At 49.5% G+C, this 18622-nt stretch overlaps 1 protein-coding gene across 2 annotated transcripts in view; it reads right to left on the bottom strand.

Annotated features, from left to right (window-relative positions):
- DZIP1 (DAZ interacting zinc finger protein 1) overlaps positions 1–18622 on the bottom strand; it is a 143699-nt gene that overhangs the window by 34655 nt on the left and 90422 nt on the right. For both annotated transcript variants that reach the window (XM_082245315.1, XM_082245316.1), the window contains one exon: positions 10731–10872. In XM_082245315.1, the coding sequence (XP_082101441.1) occupies positions 10731–10872 (142 nt within the window). The remainder of the gene's footprint in view (positions 1–10730; positions 10873–18622) is intronic.

The raw sequence follows: 18622 nt of genomic DNA, 5'->3' as shown, positions 1-18622 counted from the left end.
ACGGCGGCTGGTCGGCAAGTGGTTAAAGTACACTGCAGCTGTTGGCATGACCCACAGAAAAACCCAACAGCAAAACAATAATCTCAGCTGTGGAAATACTTCTTTGCAGACATCAGGCTTCGGAACTCTAATAATTTGATTTAAAGTACACGCGTCATGACAGAAATATGTAAGCTGTCATTGCTGACCATTATTTCTGAAAATGCTGGTACACCATTGATCAAGTGAATGCTGTTTCTTTAATATATTCAGAATCGCTAAAAGAATGTGAACCTATGTCTATGGTTTATGTATCATACTTTAAGTTGTTACTGGGTACATTACATTAATACAATATTTTCGCTACAGAGTCTCTAAAGCAGTTTTCCAATCAGGTTGCAGGAAGGGAGGTGGGGGGAAGAACTTCCAGTGGAATTACCAAGGCGCGATTCCAGCAGAAGTGGAAGCAGTTAACTGAGAAAACTAGGTACCTACCCCCCCCCCCCCCAAAAAAAAAAAAAAAAAAAAAAGGATTTTTGATTTAACGTAAAATCCATTTCTTTGATGTTCATTGATGAACACAGCTCCTCATCTTCTTGACTATGTGGGTTATACTGCCCTCTACAGGAGTAGGACACTAGGCAGCAAGAACTTGACTACGCCCATGGGCCAGTCCCAGGGGGTATACTCCCACTTTCTGCTATACTCAGTTTTGTTACAAGCAGTGTCAGAAGAAAAAACCCAACTCCATAGAGGGGTGGGTGCTGTGTCCGTTAATGAACATCAGAGAAATAGATTTTACGGTAAGTCAAAAATCCCATTTTCTCTTTCGTTCATTGAAGGACATAGCTCCTCATCTTCTTGACTATGTGGGACGTTCCAAAGCAGTGTCAAACATGAGGGGTAGGAACAGCAAGAAAAAATACTTCCCAAACCTAAACATAGCCAACCAGGTAACATGGAGCTCAACAATAAAGCAACTGGAGTTCACCTGAAAAAAAATGTAAAAATGCTCTCAGAGGACCAAGTCTCCCAAACAGCAGCCTGCAAAACTTTGCGACCAAAGGAAGCATCCACAGATGCCAACATATCCACCTTCCTAAACTATGTGAACGTGTGCACAGACGACCAGGTTACCGCCTTGTAAGCCTGCATCACTGACACCTGATAACGGAAGGCCCAGGAGGCACTAAGCACCCGAGTAGAGTGCGCCTTAACTTAATGGAATAAGACACTGTCTGTCTGATCCATCTGGAAAAGGTCGTTGCAGAAGCAGCCAACTCTTTGCGAGGTCAATCCGTGAGGACAAATAGGGAGTCTGACTTCCTAAAAGACTCAGTAGCTGCCACACCTTGATTGAGTGAACCAGGGAATTCAAGGCAAGTTCCTTAGGATGCTTAGGCCTGGGACACAGGGAAGGCAACACGATGTCTTAATTTAAATGAAAATCAGAGACAACCTTTGGAAGGAACGACGGACATGGACGAAGAACCACCCTATCCCTGTGTACCACCAGGTACCATGAACGACAAGACAGCACGGCCAGCTCTGACACCCTGCACGAAGATGTAATAGCCACCAAAAAGGCCACCTTCTGGGACAACATAATCAGGGAAACCTCCCGAATATTTTCAAAAGGAGGCTTCTGGAGAACTGACAACACCAAATTGAGATCCCACGCGGCAATGTAGACCGCACTGGAGGAGCCAAGTGTTGAACTGCCTGGATAAAGGTACACACCAAGGATTGTGTGGCCAATGGACATTGAAAGAGAACCGCCAAGGCCAAAACCTGTTTTTTTTGAGAACCTACTCAAGGCCAGGCGCTGCTCAACCCCCCGTTGGAGGAAAGCCAAGATCTGATCCACCGAAAAGGAGCGAGGGTAAACCTCAAGAGACTCACCACGCAATGTATGCCTTCAAAGTGCGATGGTAAATCTTCCTAGAGGTAGATTCTCTAGCCTTTAAGAGCGTTAGGAATCCCCGATTCAGACAAACCTCTATCCTCCAGCACATGGCTTTGAACAGCCAAGCCATTAAAACCAGTGACTGTAAATCAGGATGGAAAATTGGCCCTTGGGCCAAGGAACATCGGCAACCAGCCATACCAGATCAGTGTACTAAGTCCGGCGAGGCCAGTCTGGAGCCACTAGAATGACCGGAATCCCTTCTGACTCAATCCTGGGCAGGAGTCTCGGCAGAAGTTTGGAGGGAGGAAAGGCGTAAATCAGGAGATACCGACTCCAAGGAGCCACTAAGGCGTCTGTGGCGTCGGCTAGAGGATCTTAAGACCGTACCACAAACCTCTGTACTTTCCTGTTGAGATGAGAGGCCAACAGATCCCCCTCTGAAGTACCCCACCGGAGACACAGCTGATAAAGCGACTATTCCCCCTGGTCCAACGCCTGTCGACTGAGGTAATCCGCTTGCGAGTTCTGCATCCCTGGAATGTGTACAGCAGAGAGGGCTGGAACGAAACATTCTGCCCAACTTAATATACTGGCTAATTCCCAAGCTGCCAAGGAACTTCTTGTGCCCCCTTGGTGATTGACATGAGCCACGGCCTTGGCCTTATCCGATTGAATTTGTACCGGACACCCCTGAAGACGAATCGTCCAATGATCTCAGACAAAGTCTGATTGCTCGGAGTTCCAGTACATTGAAGGGTAGCCTGGACTCTTCCTGAGTCCAGACCCCCTGAGCACAATCCATGCCGAGGACGCCTTCCCACCTGGACAGGCTGGCATCCATGGTGACGACCGTTCAGTACAGGGGAAGAAAAGTTTCCCTGACAAAGTGCGGGAGAATAAAGCCACCAAACCAGGGACCCTCTTGTACTCCAGCTCAACAGGATCCGATTGTCTAGAGACTGAGAATTCTTGTTCCATTTTACCAGGATCTCTTTTTGCAGAGATCTCGTGTAGAACTGAGTAAACGGAACTGCCTCAAAGATAGACACCATCAGGCCCAGCACCCGCATGCAAGTCCGAATTGCCTACTGAAGCCGAGTCCAAATCAGACCCAGATAGTCCAGACTGGTGGACGGAACCAGAGTAGACTTCTGAAGATTCAGAATCCAACCGAACTCCCGCAGAGTTCGCAGAGTAATCTCCAAGTTGTCCAGAAGAGCAGTTGGAGACTCTGCTCACAAAAAGCAGATTGTCCAGATACCCCAGTACCACGATCCCCCGGCGACACAACAATGCTAGCACCGGGGCCAATGCTTTTGTAAAGACCTGAGGAGCAGAGGCGAGACCAAATGGTAACGCCACAAACTGATAATGCTCCTCGCCCACGGCAAAGCGGAAGAAGCGCTGGTGGCTGGCACATATTGGGATGTGAAGGTAGGCATCCTTGATGTCGATGAAAGTGAGGAAATCCCCCTGGTGTAGGGACGCCACTACCGTGCGAATGGACTCCATTCGGAACTTCTGTACCCGCACAAAGCAGTTTAGTGCCTTGAGGTCCAGAATTGGATGTACCTTGCCTTCCTTCCTGGGAACTGTAAACAGGTTTGAGTAAATCCCCTGAAAATGTTCCGATATCGAAGCTGGAACAATCACCCCTTGAAGCCTTGCACTGCCCCAAAGAGATCCCCTAAATGATCTGGGGACAAGCGCAGGTTGGAAGGGAAGAAGCTTTCCGAAGGATAAGATCGAAACTCAATCTTATAGCCAGAGCGAATGACTTTGTGGACCCACTTATCCTGTATCAGGGAGGTCCATGGATACAGAAACCAGCAAAGACGTCCCCCCACCCCAGACACGGGTAAGGGTGCCCCTTCATGCAGAGGAAACCTTGTCTGCAAGTCTGGCAGAACCCGCTCGTGACTTGCCAGACCAGGTCCTCTTACACCCCCCGTCGGGAGGCCCTGAAGGGCTTGGAACCCTTGTCTTGACACCCAGAGGAACGAAAAGGCCGCTTGTGAGCCGAAAAGAAAGGCCCCCCTCTGCGATGGAGCTCTTTCCCCCTGTGAGGCCTTTGATGGTCATCCAAGGAAGCTCCAAACAGGTGATCCCCCAAAAATAGAAGATCGGGTAACGCCTTCTTAGAAGCCTGGTCCGCAGACCAGCATTTCAGCCAGATAATATGCCGCAGGACCACTGCTGAGACAGACAGTCTAGAAACCAAGAGAGAAGCATCCAAAGAGGCTTTACAGACAAACTGTAGCCCTTGCCTTGAACCAACTGATCTTCCAGCTCCACAAAGGCAGGGGGGAGCTGTTCCCCTTCCAGGTCCCGGTGTAGAAGTTTTGCCCACTCAGCCATAGCTTGTGACACCAGGGCAATAGTAAATACCAACCTAAGTGCCAAACCAGCCTCAGTGAACATATTGGGGGTCAAGCCGAAAGACTCCTCTACTACAGGAGGAACCGTCCATTATTTGAGGGAATCCTCATAAGGGTACCGCATTGCAAAATGCTTAGGGATTGCAAAAGTGCATTTTGGGCACCCCCACTGTTTTGTGACAATATTGTCAAAGAACGCGGGAAAGGGGAACACCTTTGCCGCCTTGGCCTGTGGGTGCCAAAGGTGACCCGCGCCTCCGATGCTGCATTATTCGTATCCTCCATCTTTAAGGTTTCCCGCACTGATACAATCAGCGCATCCACTAGTGCCTTTTTAAAGCACGGCCAGAGGAGCAGAGCAATCATCCTCACTATCTGAACACGCAGGGTGCGTGGAGGCAGAACCAGAAGGGTAACTCGCATCTGCAGCAGCCTAATCAGATTCAGGATCTGATGAGACAGAGGAAGCAGGTGAAGGCAGTGGACAATTTTTGCTAGCTCGTTTTTCCAGGACCAAATCTACCTTGGACACCAAGGACTCTAGGACCGCCGTCAGTGCAGTCAGTTGTCAGGACCTGGATGGCCCGGCAGCCTATGATAGGGGATCAGGTGGTGAAATATGCTCCAGGGACTCCATTTATGGAGAGGGGAGCCCACACAAAAAATAGAATTTTTGCAAGAACTTACCGTAAAATCTGTTTCTCTGAGTCCTCTGACAGTCCATACAAGCCTTCACTATTGGGTAATGGCGCTCTCTGCAGGAGTAAGCTAGGCAGATAGAAATGTTAATACAAAATTTTTCTATACTTAGACACACCTCTAGGGGGCCGTCCCCAGCCAATATCCCTGATCCAGTCACAACTGGTCCTCAGTTTGTAGCAAGCAGTACCAGAAGGCAATAACCCCCAGATCCAAAAAACCAGAGAGGTGGGGGGGGGGGCGACTGTCAGAGGACTCAGAGAAAAGAATTTTACGGTAAGTTCTTACAAAAATTCTATTTTCTCTAACGTCCTCTGACAGTCGCCGCCGATCCATATAAGCCTTCACTATTGGGACGTCCCAAAGTAGTGCAGGTGTGAGGGGTGGGAAGACGCAACCAACTGAAAAGGTAACGAAAAAAACACCCCAAGGAAGAGACAGAAAAAAATATGCCTCTGCAAACAACCGCCGCACCTCAAAACTTTGCGGTCAAAGGAAGCATCCAAGGATGCAAAAACAAATTCTGTGGAATTGTGTGAAAGAGTGAACAGACGACCAGGTCGCCGCTTTGCACACCTGAGCCAGAGCAGCCTGATGGCGAAAAACCCAAGAGACGCTGACGGCTCCAGTAGAAAAGGCCCTTACAGGGAAAGGAGGAACCTGACCCTCGATGGAATAGGCCTGAATCAAAAAACGTTAGTCTGATCTATGGAGAAAAGGTAGCCGCGGACGCGGCCGAGCCCTTCCGAGGTCCCTCAGAAAGAACAAACAGGGAATCAGACTGCCGAACAGATGCCGCGACAGCCAGGAAAACCCTGAACGCCTGGACAACATCCAAGGATGCAAAGCCATTTCCTGGAGATGCTTGGGCTTCTCACAAGCGAAGGCAGCACGATATCCTCGTGGAGGTGGAACGAAGAAACCACCTTGGGAATAAAAGACTGAGTGGGTCGCAGAACCACTTCATCCCTATGAAACACCAGATAAGGAGAACGGCAAGACAAAGCCGCCAATGCAGACACTCTGCGAGCAGACGTGATAGCCACCAGAAAAGCAACTGTCTGGGACAACACAGGCAGAGGAAAAACTCTTATGTTCTCAAAGGGAGGTAGTTGTAACACAGACAACACAAAATTCAGGCCCCGGGGAGGCAAGGGAGCCTTCCTCGGAGGAGCCAGATGCCGCACGCTTATGAGGAAAGTGTGAAACAAAGAATACGATAGCAAGGGACATGGATAAAGACGGCCAAAGCCAACAACTGACCCTTGATTGCGTTCAGCGCCAAACGCTGATCCACTCCTTCCTGCAGGAAGGCTGAAAACTTTCGCCACCGAGAAGGAGCGAGGGTGGAACGTATGCGATCCGCACCAGGTATATACACTTTCCAGGTGCGATGAGAAATCTTCCTCGAGGTAGCTTTACGAGCCTTCAATTATGTAGTGATGACCGCCTGTGGAAGACCCCTACCCCTCAAGACCTGGCTTCCAACAGCCACGCCGTGAAAGCCAGAGACTGCAAAGCAGGAAGGAAGATCGGCCCTTGAGACAGAAAATCGTCCCGCAGCGGAAGCCCCCAGGGAGGCCCGATGACCATCTGAATGATGGCCGCATACCAGGACCGACATGGCCAGTCTGGGGCCACCAGAAAGACCGACATCCGTTCCAATGCCAACCTGCAGAGGAACCTGGAAAACAGTCGAACCAGGGGGAAGGCATACAACAGCCGATACCGGTGCCAAAGGCACCCCTAACACATTCGTGGCGTCCGCCAGAGGATCGCAAGGTCCGGCCCAATTGTCGAACTTCCCAACCCCATTGTCGAGACAGGGCATGAACAGATCCACGTCCGGAGTCCCCCACAGGGCACACAGGAGGCGAAACACCTCCGGATGCAGGGACCAGACTCCCTGGTCCAAGGTCAGGCGACTCAGACAGTCCGCATGCCAATTTTCCACACCCAGAATGGGAACAGTCGAAAAGCGCAGGGATGCGCAATTCGGCCCAAGACAGGAGCACGGCCACTTCCTCGGCCGCCCAGGCACTCTTGGTGCCCCTTGGTGATTGATATAAGCCACAGCCATGGCGTCATCCGTCCGTACTGGACCTGGACACCCCTGAAGTTGAGATAACCAATGGAAACAAACAAAGCCTGATCGCACGGAGCTCCAAGACGTGTAACAGCAAAGAGGCCCCCACCGCTGACTACAACCCCCGGGCACAAGGCGCGCCCAGGATTTCTCCCCAGCCCGACAGGCTGGCATCCGTCGTGAACACCGTCCACAACAGAGGCCGAAATGACTGGCCCTGTGTCAGGGTCGGCGACCGGAGCCACCACAAAGGATCCGACCGCAGCCGGTGGAACAGAGAAACTACTTGTGTAATGACTGAGGCGTCCTGCCTCACCTGGCCACCTGGATGGCTGCGAAAGCTGAAACCATCAGACCCAGAGACCGCACATAGGTCCACAAGGAGGAGGGATCGTCGTCCCTGAGGGATCTGATCTCATCCCTCAGAAGCCAGGGTTAGCCCACGACAAAGATGCACACAAGCTCGACCTGAACAGGAGGTCAGCCAGATAAAAGAGTACGCAATCTCCTTTAAACGCAGCAAGGCCCGCATTGGAGCCAAAATCTTGGTGAAAAACCTGGGAGCCAAAGCGAAACCGAAGGGTAGCGCCAGAAAACTGGCCAGCTCCCCTGCCACCGCGAAGCAGAGACATCTCTGAGAACCCTCGTATATAGGGATGGGTAGACACTCATCCAGCAAGGTGATGGGAGGCCAGGAAGTCCCCTGGACCCAATGATGCCACGACCGGCTTTGAGGGATTCCATCCAGAACTCCAGCTCCTGCAAAAAACGGTTCAGAGACTGCAAGCCCCGAAGCGGACGCACTGTGCCCCCTGTTCTGGGCACAGAGAACAGGATGGAAGAAAAAAAACGTGAAACCTGTCCCGTGAAGACACGGGCACAAAGACTCCTTGGGCGAGCAGAACATGCACCGCTCCCATGAAACCCCTGAGAGAGCAGGAGGCAGCTGGAGAGCCGACAGGAAGAACCTGTCCACGGGGCGAGATCGAAAACTGATCTTGTACCCTGAAAAAGAAGCAACTCGTGAACCCCTCTGTCCTGAATACTGGACAACCAGGAAACCTGAAAACAACACAGACGTCCCCCAACCCCTAAGACGGGTGAGGGCGTCCCTGCAGGAAGAGGTGGACCGGGCTGCCGAGCTAGACTGACCGGCCTTAGTCTCACCCAACCACGGCTTCTTGTGACCACCGGAGGGCTTGAAGCCCTTGTCCTGCGCCCCTAAGGCACAAAATGACCCACGCTGAGCTATCAAGGAAGGCCCCCGTTTAGCGCGGGAGGACCTACCCCTAGCGACCAGGGGAAACCGAGTACTCTGACCCCCGTAAGCCCCTTAATCAACTCAGCCTAAGTGTTCCCAAAAGGACAACTCACCAACAAGGAACATCAGACACCGTCTATCTGAGAGCGTGGCCAGCCGACCAGCTTTTGTGCCAAAAAAGGTGGCGAATCGCAACCCCCAACCGCAGAGAACAGCGCGACCAACGGAGCCTCGCCCAAGGCCGCGTCACACAGGTACATCCCCGTTCAGATAACCCAAACCACCAAGTCAAGGGCAGTCTGCATTGTTTGAAAGAGCTCCTTCAGAAAATGCAAAATCCACAAAAAATAAAAATTTTGGCAGAAAAATGCCTTTGGCATTAGTAAAAATCCCCCCCACAGTTTCATAAACCGTCAAAGACTTCTCTGAGGTAAAATGGAGGGAAAGAGAGGAAGTGACCTCACGCCCTTAGAGGCCTAGCCCAGGAGCTACAATAAAATGGTGCCTAATGAAACTTTATGTAAAAAGGCACCAGCAAGATGGCCACTTGCCCTTACTAGGCATGTGCCCTTACCTAAGATGGCGCCCGATCGGCAGTAAAGCAGTATACATGACATGGCTGCTGCCCACACACAGAGCCCAGTGACCTGCCCTCACCTAAAACGCCACCAAACTAAGCGTACACACGTGGTCTGGCCACCACAGGGGACCCTAGGGAGACCCCACACCACTATTGAGCCCCTCTCCCAAAACCCCCCAGGTACCACAAGTACCTCACACAGCGCCCTCAGCAGGGCCAGGGAGGGAGGGGAATAACACCTAGCCAGCCAGACGGGGGATCCCACAGAGACCACCAGCCCTGCCACCCCCTAAGAGTGTGCCCACAAACCCCCCAAAAGTCCCCAGGGACAAGGGGGTATGAGTACTCACCAGTCCAGGGAAGCGGGCACCGCTCTGATAAGGGAGACCTCCCACACTAGGTGGGGGTGCCGTCAGCCAAGGAGGGATGCTGGCAACACACGGGCCTTCCGGGGTTGAGACACTCACAGCGAAGACACAGCTTCGCAGGCTCATCCCCATTCCGAGGGGCACTGTCGTTGCGAGGCGCACCAGTAACCTACGACGCTCGTTAGCAGGCTGGGACTCCATAAGGATCTATATTACCCAGTGCGAGGCCCAGCTCTGCTGTCACTTGTAGTCCTCAAGGAAAAAGTCCCTGGATAACTAGTGATAGTGAGAGAAATAAAAACCTATTTTCAGAAGAAAAATACATATTGTCAGAAAAAAACAGAAAGAAAAACCGAGACACTAGGTCCCGGCTAGAAAAGCTAGCCCAATCCTAAGCTAGGCAGCATAAAACTGAGGACCAGTTGTGACTGGATCAGGGATAATGGCTGGGGACATCCCCCTAGAGGTGTGTCTAAGTATAGAAAAGTGTTTTTATTAACATTTCTATCTCTCTTACTCCTGCAGAGGGCGCCATTACCCAATAGTGAAGGCTTATATGGATCGGCAGCGACTGTCAGAGGACGTAAGAGAAAAAGTGTATCATACTGCAAGGGACACCCCCACCGCGGTGTTGGCACCACAAGGCCGAGCACAGAGCACTACCGCTGCTAAAGCAGAGAGCGGGAGAGAGAACCCCACAAATAAACTCCCCACCACCTATCAGGCACTTACAGCACCGAACTAACTGCGTAGTCAAGTTTAGTTCTTTTCTGCATAGAGTGCTACTCCTGTAGAGGGCAGTATAACCCACGTACTAAAGAATGAAAGAGAAATAGGAGTTCAAAAAGAAGGGGGTGACATAAAGTGGATTTAGGGTGAAGCTTTTGCTTCCCTGAGTTGATTAATTCTTTCTATCTTTTGTAAACAATTCAAGAAAACTTCATAGTAATTTCCTTTCACGGTCAAATAATTATCATTTTCATCTGTTGTCACAGGGCCCTTAAAAGGCGTGGGCCCATAGGCCAGTGCCTACTCTGACTATTTGTTAATCTGCCACTGACACCTAAGCAAAGTATCATTTTTAGAACAAGTATTTTAAAGTTAAGACTTTTCTATGTATGCACATTTTGTACTAATAAAGTATTTTTGATCATGTTCCAGTTGTGTCACAATTAATTGTGACTCTCTGTTTTACATAATGTGCTAAACCTAATAGGGTGTTCCCAGGTGCCCTACCAAAAGACAAAATTACATCACTACATAATACCGTTGACAGAACACCTAGAAATATCCTATTCGTCATAAGACTCACAGTTTTATTTCATAAATAAGGATGGTTCGCATGATCTTCTTTCATCCTACACCGGACTAATCTTGATAAATCTTTCTCATTTCTACAGAAACCTTTTCATGTTGTAGCCTGTTGTTTCTAAACCATCCCATTTTTTTCTTTCAAACAATGTAACTTACTTTGGGGTAGAACTAGTTTTAGGCACCGGATATCTTGGTTCAGCTTTTAATTCTTCTTGAGAAGATTTTACTATCGATGTTTTTGGTTTCCTTTGTCTAGGTGGTGAAAAAGATGATGCGCTTCCCCAAGTTAAAGATTTAGCTGTTAAGACAGAAATACCTTCAATACAAGTTTTTAGATTTCAAAATTTCAGTATTTGTAATATTATTATAAAGTTTGTAGTTTGAGAACAAGTTGAAAATCTACAATTCTCCTGAGAGTTATAAGCCCTTTCATGACCAGAGGTTTTTGAGGTGCTAGTGCCCAGACCAAATTTAGCTCTGCCAGAATGCATCTCGCAACTTGACTATACTTCTATAACTGATCTGCCTACCTAAATTATTTTTACAATTTTTAAGGACATATACAACTTTACTTGGTACAATATTTACCAAATACCATGCTCGGAATTTTCCATTATCCATGCCGTGCACAATGCATAGAGGAAGAAATACAGTGACAGTAGACCTGCACGATTAATCGTATGATAATCGCGATCAACCCCCCCCGCGATCTCAATCCCCAATTTTCACAATTCTCAGTGGAGTGGGTTAAGTGTTATGTGTCTGGGTATGACACATAGCCAGACATCCCAAGTCTCCAGCCTGCGGGCTGCAGCTGCCTGAGACCCAGGCGATATCCCAGCTGTCTGTGTCAGAGCTCAGCTGTCAGAGCAGAGCCGATGCTTCCTGTGTAGTTCCGGCTCCGTTCTATTACAGGCGGAGTGATATCAAATGACCTCCGCCTGTGAGAGGAGACCGAGGAGAGCAACAGGAAGTTTTGGCTCTGCGCCGCTCCTCACACTCACTCTTCGCCAGCAGTACCCGCAGCATTACCCACCAGCCAGCAGTACCCGCAGCATTACCCACCAGCCAGCAGTACCCACCAGCCAGCATTACCCACCAGCCAGCAGTACCCACAGCAGTACTAGCAAGCAGTACCAGGCAGCAGTACCCACAAGCCAGCAGTACCCGCCAGCAGTACCCACCAGCAATACCAGCCAGCAGTACCCACAGCAGTACCAGCCAGCAGTAACCACCAGCCAGCAGTACTCACAGCAGTACCAGCCAGCAGTACCCAGTCCATGTCAGAGGAGGGGGGTAATCCTAGTCACAGCTTTATTTCAAATGGTTAATAAAAAAATAAATAAATAATTATATATATATATATATATATATATATACATATATATATATATATCTTTAAAATAAGATTTTCAGAATCGTGAGAGAATTGTGATCTTCATTCTAAGCAAAAAAAATGGCGATTCTCATTTTTGCCACAATAGTGCAGCTCTAAGTGACAGCTGCAGTCTGCAAGTTTTGTTTACGAACAAACTTCATGTTATGTAATAGCTGACAATGCTGACTGGTTTCTGACCATTATGCTAGGTTCACACTATTGCACCTTTGTGGGCTGTGTTTGTGTGGGCACAGGAGCCCATTCATTTGAATGGGCTGCTATGCCTGCGTTTCATGCAGGAAAAAGGTTACTGCAGGGTTTTGAAAATGCAGCAGCCAAGAAATCACATGGTGCTTTTGCATTGTGCGATTTCCCAGAGGTTCCCGTACCTGAAAACACGCTTTGTTTTTAGATGTATGAGGGGGCCATTAAGAATGAATGCAAGCCCTGCACATTTTAAAGAGCAGTGCATTTTGGTTGCAGGTGCGGGAACAGGTGCGATTCTCGCGCCCTCAACCAACCACAATAGTGTGAACCCAGCCTTACTGGAAACTGTTAGTTAAAGTGTGGCAGTAGAGGAGAATGCACTACTGTGCTCTCATAGCTGTGAAAGGGAATGTAGATTAACCATCTCCTAGTATATGCATCGTGCTGAGGAACAGTAATCTACATTTGTGGAAAAGCGGTAATACAAATTATGCGCTTAAAAACCTAAGCCACTCCTAAAAAATGGATTTTTGTAAGATCTTACCGTAAAATCCTTTTCTCTTAAGCTCATTGACAGACGTAGTCTTCTTGATTCTCAAGAGCTGGGTTATGTTGTCTCCGCAGGAGTAGGACTAGGCAGAAAGACAAAACGTTCTGGCTCCACCTTAGGGGCAGTCCCTGAGGGTATATCCTCCCTCTCTCTGCTACAGGGAATCAGTTCTGTTTAAAGCAGTACAGAGAATTTAACCCAACCCAACTCAATGATAGAGGGGCAGGTACTACGTCTGTCAATGAGCTTAAGAGAAAAGGATTTTACGGTAAGATCTTACAAAAATCCATTTTTCTCTATCGCTCATTGACAGACGTAGTCTTCTTGATTCTCAAGAGCTGGGACATCCAGAAGCAGTGCCACAAATGAGGGGTGGGATTGACAAAATCAAATCCAATCTAGAAGGCCCAACCGGTGCCAAACTAGAAGTTTTAAAGGCTCATTATAAACAAAGAATGAGACTAAAGAAAAAATTTTCCAATGGAAAAAAACCCTCGAGGTAGACCACTGGTCTCCTCAAATTGCGGCCTGCAAAACCTTGCGGCCAAACGAGGCATCAGACGATGCCATTACATCAACTTTATAATGTTTAGAAAAGGTATGCACCGACGACCAGGTAGCCGCCTTGCACACCTGGACCACTGACGCCTGATGGCGAAAGGCCCATGACGCACTAAGTGCCCGAGTGGAGTGCGCCTTAACAGGGAACGGGGGCTCCCGACCCTTAATAGAATAAGCCTGCACTACCGTCTGTCTGATCCATCTGGAAATGGTCGCGGCAGATGCAGGCAACCCCTTTTCGGGTCCATCTGGGATCACAAAAAGTGAATCCGTCTTGCGAAACGAGTCTGTCGTTTTCAAGTATACCCTGATCGCCCGGACCACATCCAAGGAGTGTAACGCAAACTCCCGAGGATGACTGGGCTTAGGACACAGGGAAGGTAATACAATTTCTTCATTCAGATGAAATTCTGAAACCACTTTTGGTAGGAAGGATGGATTCGGACGAAGAACCACCTTATCTCTATGAACCACCAGATATGGTGAACGACAAGATAATGCGGCCAGTTCTGACACCCTGCGTGCAGAAGTAATAGCCACCAAGAAGGCCACCTTCTGGGACAACGTGGGTAGAGGAATCTCCCTAATATCTTCAAAGGGAGGTTTCTGAAGAACCGACAACACTAAATTAAGATCCCAGGGGGGTAACGGCGCGTGCACTGGCGGAGCCAGATGTCGCACCCCCTGGATGAAGTTCCGCACCAAGGAATGAGTAGCCAAAGGCTTCTGAAAGAAGATGGCTAATGCTGAGACCTGACCCTTGATAGTACTCAAGGCCAGTTTCTGCTCAACCCCTTGTTGCAGAAAAGCCAATATTCGACTAATCGAATAAGACCGAGGACGGAACCCCAAAGGTTCACACCATGCAATGTAGGACTTCCATGTGCGATGATAAATCTTTCTGGAAGTCGCTTTCCTTGCTTCAACTAGAGTAGGAATAACTGAAGCTGACAAACCTTTGTCCTTCAGCACCTGGGTCTCAATAGCCAGGCCGTTAAAGCCAGCGATCGTAAAGCAGGATGGAAGATCGGTCCCTGAGACAGTAGATCCTCCCTGAGAGGAAGTCTCCACGGGACGTCCGCCACCAGTCTGACCATGTCGGCGTACCAAGCTCGACGAGGCCAGTCCGGAGCTACCAGGATTACTGGAATTCCTTCCTCCTCTATCCTGCGAAGAAGTCTTGGCAGTAACGCGAAAGGAGGGAAGGCATATATTAGCTGGTATTGCCCCCACGGGGCGATCAGTGCGTCTGCGGTTTCTGCTAGAGGATCGCGGGAGCGAGCCACGAATCTCTGAACTTTCCTGTTGAATCGTGATGCCAACAGATCCACATCCGGGGTGCCCCACCGTAGGCACAACTGGTGGAAAACGTCTGGATGGAGGGACCATTCCCCCTGATCCAGGGTCTGACGGCTGAGATAATCTGCCTGCCAATTCTCCACCCCCGGAATGAACACCGCAGAGATTGCTGGAACAAATTGTTCCGCCCAGCGAAGAATGCAAGCCACTTCTTTGGCCGCTCGGACACTCTTGGTGCCCCCCTGGTGATTGACATAAGCCACGGCCGTGGCATTGTCCGACTGGATCCGAACCGGGCTGCCCTGGAGCTGCTCGGTCCAGTGAATCAGACAAAGTCTGATCGCTCTCAGTTCCAATACATTTATCGGTAACCTGGATTCTTCCGGGGACCAAAGTCCCTGGACAGATAATTGACCGAGAATTCCTCCCCATCCGGATAGACTGGCATCCGTGGTCACTATCGTCCAATATATTGGCAGAAATGACTTTCCCTGGCTGAGCATTGGAGACCGAAGCCACCAAACCAGAGACTCTCTGGTCTGTTTGCTCAATCGTATCTGATTGTCCAGGGATTCCGGATTCCGATTCCATCTGAGAAGAATCTCTTGCTGAAGAATTCGGGTATGGGACTGGGCAAATGGGACTGCTTCGAATGAAGCCACCATCAACCCCAGAACCCTCATGCAAGTCCGAAGGGAAGACCAGCTGTTGGACAGTAACAACTGGACTGCTGATTGAATCTTTCGGAGTTTCCCTACCGGAAGGAAAACTCTTGTCCTGACTGTGTCTAGAATTAGACCCAGATATTCGAGCCTCTGGGTGGGAACCAGAAATGACTTTTGCTGGTTCACCAGCCATCCGAATTCCTGTAAAGAAATCATAGTAATTTCTATGTTTTGTAGCAAGGTCTGAGGAGACTCTGCATGAAGCAGAAGATCGTCTAGGTAACCAAGGATCGATATACCTCTTTGGCGCAGAAGTGCCAACATTGGGGCCAACACCTTTGTGAAGACCCGCGGAGCCGTGGCGAGACCGAAAGGTAACGCCACAAACTGATAGTGGTTCTCCTCTACGGAAAAGCGTAGAAACCGCTGATGTCCTGCGAAAATGGGAATGTGAAGATAGGCGTCCTTGATGTCTATGGACGCTAGGACATCCCCTGGATGCAGGAAGGCTGCTACCGTGCGAATGGACTCCATTCTGAATCTTCTTATGTTGACGAAAGAATTGAGTGCTCTTAAGTCCAGAATTGGACGCACTTTGCCCTCATTCCTGGGTATTGTAAACAGGTTTGAATAAAACCCTTGAAACCGTTCTGTCCAAGGAACGTGGACTACCACTCCTTGTTGTAGTAAATCTGTGACTGCTCTCCGCAGATCTTCTAAACGATCTGAGGATAGTCGGATATTGGAAGGGAAGAATCGCGCCGGTGGGAGAGATCGAAACTCGATCTTGTACCCTGACCTTATGACTTCGCAGACCCATTTGTCCGGGATTCTGGAAAGCCATGGATCCGGGAACCGGCGAAGACGTCCCCCCACCCCAGTTATGGGTGGGGGCGCACCTTCAGGCTTTGGATGGTTTATCTTCAGGTCTGGAGGGGGCGGGCTTTTGCTTGCCCGACCAACGACCCCTGACGCCTCCTGCAGGAGCTTTGGAGGACTTAGTTTTTTCACCCGCTGGACGAAAAAACCTCTTGTGAGCAGAAAAAGAAGGCCCTCGTCTTTGACGAGTTCCTCTACCTTTAAAATTTTGCGGTAAAAAGGTGCTCTTTCCACCGGTGAGATCCTTAATGATCTCATCTAAGTTGGCTCCAAATAGACGCTCTCCTGAAAAGGGGATATTAGCCAATGCTTTTTTGGAACCTTGGTCGGCTAACCAACCTTTTAGCCACAGTGTACGCCTGAGAACCACTGCTGAGACTGATGCTCGCGCCATTAATGGAGTGGCGTCTAACGCCGCATCACACACAAACTGTAACCCCTGTATCATTTGTTCCAACAAATCTGATACCGCCTGAGGGACCTCTTCTAAGTCCCGGCGTAACCACTTGGTCCATTCAGTTACAGCCTGCGAAACCAGACCAATAGCTATTATAGGTCTGAAAGCTGATCCAATCAAGGAAAACATGGTGCGAGACATAGCTTCTATCTTGCGATCCACTGGATCTTTAAAAGACGGAGCGTCTTCTAAAGGAATAACCGTGGCTTTATTCAATCTAGCAATTGGTGAATCCACCACAGGTGGTTCTGTCCATTTCTTAATAAGGGTTTCCTCAAACGGATAACGCCTGTCAATGCGTTTAGAAATAGTAACAGTGCGTTTTGGCAGACGCCATTCTTCTTCGATTGGATTGCCAAAACATTTGGGCAATGGAAAAACCTTCGCCACTTTGATGCGTTTTTTAGTCCCAAAAGGGATTTCAGTTTCAGCTATTTCCGATGGAATACCCTGTAACCTTAAGGTCTCTTGAACAGATACAATGAGTGCGTTTACCAACGCTTCCTCTCGGGCTATGGCGGATGCCGAAACATCCTCCTCACTGTCTGAAGAGACAGGACCCGAGACACCAATACCAGATGAAGTACCTGCAACTGCAGAAATAGGCTCAGAGTCTGAATCCGAGGTTTCAGATAATAAGGGGTTAGGCGGGGGTCGCTTTCTTGCGCCCTGTCCCTGACAAGCCACTTCCACCCGGGACACAAAAGTTTCCATAATAGCTGACAATGATTCAATTGTCAATGGGGTGCTGGAGGATCCCGCAGACCCCTCGAGGGGATCCGGAGGAGATACATGAGTGGCAGGGTCCATGTTAATACAGGACACCTTTGCCAGCAAAACAAAAAACTTTTTCTTTTTTTTTTTTTTTTTTTGTGTGTCTCCCCCTAGCGCAATAGCGCCCCTCAGAGTACCTGCTTCTCGATCCCAGAGAGAGAGAGAGGGACCCCCAAGGCTCACCAACCGATGCAGTGCAGTTTCCAACCAACTGCAGTCAGCGTCTGTCTTACACAGACTGGAAGGAGCTGTTTGCTTTTTCCCGCCCCTGTGTACGCCTTCCGGCGTTCCCAGCCCTCCACGAGGTAGCTGGGCTCACAAAACATGGCCGCCCCCATAGAAGAGACATAAGACTCCAAAAACATGGCGGCCGGCGTGACCTGAGGACATACATGCATTCGGTCTACGGCAAAATGGCGGCGGACCGCCGATATCGTCTTCCCAGCACATCCACCTGCACTCTGCTAAGAGGTGATATATGGATCTACAGAGATACACTACACATAAGGTAGGATTATACCTCCTATGTCTGCTGTAATGTTACAGTCTGCTGGGTAGAGTGTTAGCTCTTGAACCAAGTCCACTTCCCACAAACACATGCTGTATTACAAGGGGGACTTGTAAGTATCAGATATATACTGACCATGTATGGAGGGGCCCATAATATATACTGCCTCATAATGAGGAAAAAAGGGAACGTTTACTCACCATACCGAACCGACAGGCACCCTCTCTTCACAATACCCTCTCCACCGAGGTGTTGGTTTGTGGACGCCTCGACTCTCTGGTACCTGGCGTCCAAGCGAGACTTTTAACTCGCAAGTCAGTCCCTTCATTGGGACTCCGTCGCGGCCGACCCAGCGCGGAGCTCTGGTCTGCACGCGCTCGTAGGCAGAAACTGGGGTGACCACTGGATCTCAACATCCAGCCCGTCGCCCGGCCCCGCATACTTACTTGAATATGTTGCGGCCGACCAAGCGCAATGCCATGGTCTGCGCGCGCTCGTAGGCCGGCTGGGGTGACCACAAGTGTCGCCCAGTCCGGCATTTTTGCTTGAAGATCTCACAGGAAAAAACACTGGAGAAAACTACCTAAAAAATGTCTTTTTCTTAAAGAAAAAAAGTCTTGCCAGGACCAAAAGATCCCAGCAAGGAACTTAGGTCCTTACTCCTGACTAGACAGAAAAAAACTGATTCCCTGTAGCAGAGAGAGGGAGGATATACCCTCAGGGACTGCCCCTAAGGTGGAGCCAGAACGTTTTGTCTTTCTGCCTAGTCC

Source organism: Pelophylax lessonae (genome assembly GCF_965119305.1).
Source record: "Pelophylax lessonae genome assembly, chromosome: 2".
Classification (NCBI taxonomy): Eukaryota; Metazoa; Chordata; class Amphibia; order Anura; family Ranidae; genus Pelophylax; species Pelophylax lessonae.
The sequence above is the reverse complement of the archived record's forward strand: the minus strand, read 5'-3'. Positions and strand labels throughout refer to the sequence as shown.